Genomic DNA, 5,675 nt, shown 5'->3' on the forward strand with positions numbered 1-5,675 from the left:
TATAGAATTATGTATTGCCATTTTAGCTTTATTTGATATATTTTTACTTCTGATAAGGGGTCCTGCTCTACCAATAACCTTCTTACCTTCATTTATTCGTCTGTCTAATTCCTCATCAATCTTCTTATAAATAGTGTAGTGATTGTATAATATTAAATAATAGTGTACTCAAACATGTAAACAAATATTAGAGTATAATAGTAATAATATAATAATACAAAAAAATAATTTTTTGCAGCGAAAAATAGGTTATCATTTTATAGAACTGTTCTCTATAGTTTCAAGACTTCTTCGATATAGACTATATTTAAGCTAGAATTTTTGATTTTATAGAACTATTTTACGTTTTTCGTAACCTGCTTTTTAATAAAGAATACGTCACCACGGCCTTTAAATTGTATAGAACTATAGGATTAGTTCTATAAAATTTATTGGATATTTTTTCCGTGTATAATACCCATGCAGAAATCCGGTGGATGTTTTCTGATCCCATATAGAACCCAGTCAAGTGCCGAGTATAAACCAGGTCCAATCCTGAATACAAAGCCGATACAAATCTTGAAGGTCCCAGATGAGAGCCATATAGAAGCCGGAGATAAAAATATCAATCCAGATAGAATCCGATCAAGGACCGGGTATAAACCGGGGACAAAACACAGGTCTAATTCCAATAGCGCCAGATTAGAACCAACCTCCATTCGGGTTTTATCTGGTTTCTATCTGTCATTTTGAGCAGGGTGGTGAAAGTAATGAGAGAAAGAGAGAATTTATAGACATGCTTTATACTAAAACGACAAAAAGAGTTATTTACTAATTTAAAAACTGATTTGGATTAATTAAACAAAAGTTATGCTAATATGAATAGTCATATTTAATAATGAGGTTTCATGAATTTTAATTTTCTTTCCCATTCTCTTATTTCTGATGTGCTTGGAACGGATATTTCTAGAGTGCTTATAACGGGTTTGCCTCTTGGCCCTCACTTGGATCTTAGACAGTAAAGAGAGAGCATCGTTGCTTCGTTACGGTTCCTACCTGTAAAATAAAAAAGTCTAACGAAATAAAAAACCGAAGGAAGAGGATTTCTTTGCTTGTCTTCTCATTTTCGTTGGATTCTTTGTTTTATTTTCAGGAATTCTAAACATTAACTTGAGTATTGGACGTTAAATAGCATTTTCAGTTTGATTTTCATCTAATTTAGATTTAAATTATTGTTTATAGGATTGGCTAGTCGTCCTTAATTTTTGGGGCAACTAGTCCAAACCCTTTTTTGAAAAATGTTATGGAAAAAAATGAAACGGTAGTAAATTTCTTACTGAAAGAAGAGATTTTTATATAACGCATGCATGAATACGCCCGTTGTTGATATTTAATTCTAATCATCTTTTTAGTTCTCAATTACTTTGAAACCAATCATAAATTGTTTTCATAAGACAGCGAATACCAACATAACTGTAAAATATGCTAAATTTCATTAATTATTTATAAAAATGCTTATCACAATACAGTTATTAACAATATTTAGTCATTTCCACTTATGTATATCATTCTCATACAAATTTTCAGTATTTTTAGTTAAAAAAAATAGTTTTCTGTCATTAAACGCGCGGGTGGTTAAAACCCTTTTTCTTTGTATGTTTTCGTATGTTTCGGCTCAAACATTGTAGAGCTGAATCATGACATGGCAGAAACTTCACTAATATCAGAAATTAAATGATGAAACAAGCCCTTTCGAATGAATCGTATGCCAAATTAATCGCATGTGCCCTTAGAGCGGGCGGTGTGTTTTTGTCTATACTCTATTCAGTGAGAGAATGATCAACAGCGCGCAGTTTTTCAGAAAAAGGTGGAATAAACCCCGTAAAGGGTGTGCTTAACAAATATTAAACAGGTATTAGAAGTTTGTTTACGCCTATAAATCTAAGAATGATGATGTTTGGGAAAAAGAGAGCTCAGTTTCAATGTAAAAAAATTGTCCAACATATTGGATCCACCTTTTTGAATGTTTAAAATGTAACTGCATATTTAATATTTAATTTCTGACATTGGCGAAGTTTGTAGCACGAAATGATTCAGCTCTACAATTTTTCAAAAATGGCTAAAAACGCCGTTTTTAGGGGTTTCTACCTCTATTTTTTCAAAAACGTGACGTGATGGGAAGTTTTTAACTGCAGATTCATGTTCAGCACGAAAAATGCATTCGAAAATGCTAGGTGCCATCTTATTCGCATCAAAAAAATACAAATCTACAGGGCAGAGTAGTTGATTAAATTCAACAGAAATAATCATTTAGACTATTTACTTTTATTAATATTAATGACAATTTTTTTGGAACAACGCTCTGAAGTTGCAGTTTTTTCTCAAACTTTTCACTTTTATCCACTTTGCATTTAGAGGGAAGTAATAATTATTGTAATTCAGCAAACGTGATTGTATAAACAATTTATTGTTGGTTATGACTATCTCTCCTCAAAGAAATGCTAGAAAGTAACGGGTTTTCAAAACATTTCTTCTTTGAATATTTAGGTAATACAAAATAATAAATATGAACAATTATATCAGTTCGAACAGAAAATCTCTCTTTAGCAACTGCTTCAATAAACATTGAAATTCAGTGTGATTCACATAGAAAATTTGAAGAATATTTCAACTATTTAATTTCTTTCAGAAAAATATATTATCAAACAAGAAACAGATTTTTGGGAAATTATTCTTTCTCGTGTGTACTCATCATTTGTTTATAATTATTTTTTTAATTTATTTTATTTATGTGTTACTCGTTATTTGTTTTTTAATTGAAAAGACAAAGAAAAGTTAAAAAATGAGGGAAAAAGGCAACTTTCTAGCAATTATTTGAGAGGATATAATTATGAAGAATAAGTTCTTACACAATTAAACTTTTATAAAATTTTCATAGTAATAAATCCTTTATTTTGTTTTAAAAAAAATAAATCTTAGATTCGTTTACTTTTTCACATCTTATTCGTAATCCGCGAGCTTAAAAACCCCCTTAGACCAATTTTGAATAAAATAAAAAGTTTATTTAGCATGCTCGTCCGCCATATTGGTTCCGCCATTTTGTTTTTGAAATTCTTGACACCAGATTTGTAATAAGCGACCCCAAAAACCCGCGAGTAACAGAATTTGGCCCATTTAATGAACATTTTATACTTTTGGCCAGCTTTTCACGATTTGGTCCCACTGTGCTACGGTATGGTCGCGAATGTAGAATGTTTTAATTCTGATAATTTATGATGGAATGTTAGATTTATGTAACTTTAGATCTATCTAGTTCTCGTCAATTGCTGGCCTTTTGAGAGGCCTCCTAAGTCGGAAAAACGTTGTTTACCAACCACCACTAATTATTGTTACCATCATAAATTACTGCAGATTTAGACTATTGCAAAACAAGTAATTAAGTGATAATCAATAAAATAATAATACAGAATAAAGGGACTTTAATTTGTAATATCTGCATAAGTTGCCCGTGAGATAGTAACAAAAATCATATAAAATGCATTTATTATATAATAGACTTTAGCATAATACAAAATATTTTGTGTTTTAGGCACACGTTAATCGAGTGTAAAGCGTTATGTGAAGACAAGTTATATGAATTTACTCGATAACCCTTTAGGAGTTTCAACAAAAGGTGATTAAAAATGACCAAATGTCAGTTGTCAATGGTTGATCTTCAATTAAAAAAGTCTATGCAAATATTTGAGGGAAGCACAGAGACCAAGCTTGAAGCGCAATTTCAATACATTGTATTTATATACTTTTACATTTACATCCTATATAATTTTTTATATATTTAAATTACTTGTAAAATTAATTATTTATAAAAAATATTATCTGAGCATGAATTTATCATGAACAGGTCGGATGGAATATTTGGAGTAAAAAAATGTTGTATGAAAAAAATAAGAATGAAACATTTTGTGAGGAAAATATCTTCATCGAACAAGAAAATTGTGAGTACAGTGTTCTCTTATCTAAGCATTAATAAAATCTTCAGAAATAAGAAAAAAACTTTAAGTCTGTGTCTAAATCTGAAGGTAGCTATATAATCCGGTATTGAAAAGAAAAATGTGTTAATCAATTCAAGTCTCGTAATTTTTCCAAATATATCCTTGACTTCTTTGTTTCTACCTATTAATATTATAGAAACAAATTTAAGTATATATTATTATAGGTAATATGTAAAATGAAGAAATGTATGATTAGATCGGAATGAAAATTCAATTACGGCAGTTTGCAAGAGGCTGTGTGTTTATTTTTCAGAACTATTACAATATTAACATTGGCTCGAAATTTCACTTTAAAGATATAGGAGTAAGTATGGGACTCAAAACGTATTATTTGTGTTTTTGTTTCCTAATAATGTTTCAATCGGACCCATTGAACCTTTGTTTATCCTAATCAAACTTATGCTTTCCCTTATGACCATGATGTTCGCTTTCTTCTGTTTGTTTATGTCCACCATTATCATCATGCTTATCATTGTTATCCTTATTTTTTTCTTCTTTTTCTTTTTTTTCCTGATCTTTTTTATCTTGTTTTTCTTTTTCTTTTTTCTCTTTTTCTTCTTTTCGTTTTTTTTCTTGTGCTTCTTTCTTTTCTTTCTTTTCTTTTTCTTTTTGTTTTTTTATCGCTTTTTGCTTTCTTTTATTTTTTTCTTTCTTTTTCTGTTTTTTACGTTTTTCCCTATCTTTAGCACTATATTCATGATGTACATGGTGATGTACATGGTGTACAACTTTAGTAGTACCAGGATGATTGTCATCCCTGCCCCCGAAATCGCGTCTATCATCAGAATCGAGTCCTCGACGATGATCATCATCTCGACCACGACGATGATCGTCATCATATCTATCATGATCACCATATCCACCACGTCCTTCGTATCTATCATCATCATGGTGACCATTATAACCATTATATCCATTTTGTTGATTTAATTTTTCTTTTAGTGCTTGATTTTTTTTATACCCTACGCCTCCTGCTACTAAAGCTCCTGTTGCTGCACCTAGCAATCCTGCTGTTAATGGACTAGTGCCGTTATCTGCATCTTTTCCATCATTTCCTTCTTGTCCATCCCCTCCGTTTTGACTTTGTACACCATTATCACCAGAACCTCCTTGACTATTTCCTCCAGATCCATCATCATTACCTCCTGCACCTGATCCCCCTGAACCTGACCCTCCTGAACCTGATCCTCCTGAAACTGACCCTCCTGAACCTGATCCTCCTGAACCTGATCCTCCTGAACCTGACCCTCCTGAACCTGATCCTCCATTACTTGTTTCTTCTCCACCGTCTCCCTCTCCACCTTTTCCGTTACCACTTTTTCCGTCTCCACCTTTTCCATCTCCTTCAGCACCTCCAAGATCTGGAAAATATGAAATCAAATTATTTATGAGATTATTAAGACGTGCACAGATAAAGAGTCGTGATAGTTTAATACTATAGTGACAATATTTTCAGGGGCAAACTAAAGTGGAATTGATTCAGTTTAATAACCGATGAATCGCAGAGCAGTGGCCAAAGAAAGTATCTTTGGACGAACTATGTTAGACTTTAAAATTTGTATTCAATATAAACATATTTTAGGAATACTTTTATTTTGTAAAAGTTATTCTTTGTTAATTCGAAATTTTGCAAAAGCAGTAAAG

At 31.5% G+C, this 5,675-nt stretch overlaps 1 protein-coding gene across 1 annotated transcript in view; it reads right to left on the minus strand.

Moving 5' to 3' along the window:
• Positions 1–5,371, minus strand: part of LOC117178472 (spidroin-1-like) — a 39,762-nt gene extending 34,391 nt beyond the window's left edge. The window contains exons 1-2 of the mRNA XM_033369899.1: positions 5,233–5,371; positions 4,700–5,191 (exon numbers count right to left, since the gene is read on the minus strand). Coding sequence (XP_033225790.1) covers positions 4,700–5,191; positions 5,233–5,371 — 631 coding nt within the window. The remainder of the gene's footprint in view (positions 1–4,699; positions 5,192–5,232) is intronic.
• Positions 5,372–5,675: the final 304 nt, after the last annotated feature.

The sequence above is a fragment of the Belonocnema kinseyi genome, chromosome 8, assembly GCF_010883055.1.
Source record: "Belonocnema kinseyi isolate 2016_QV_RU_SX_M_011 chromosome 8, B_treatae_v1, whole genome shotgun sequence".
Classification (NCBI taxonomy): Eukaryota; Metazoa; Arthropoda; class Insecta; order Hymenoptera; family Cynipidae; genus Belonocnema; species Belonocnema kinseyi.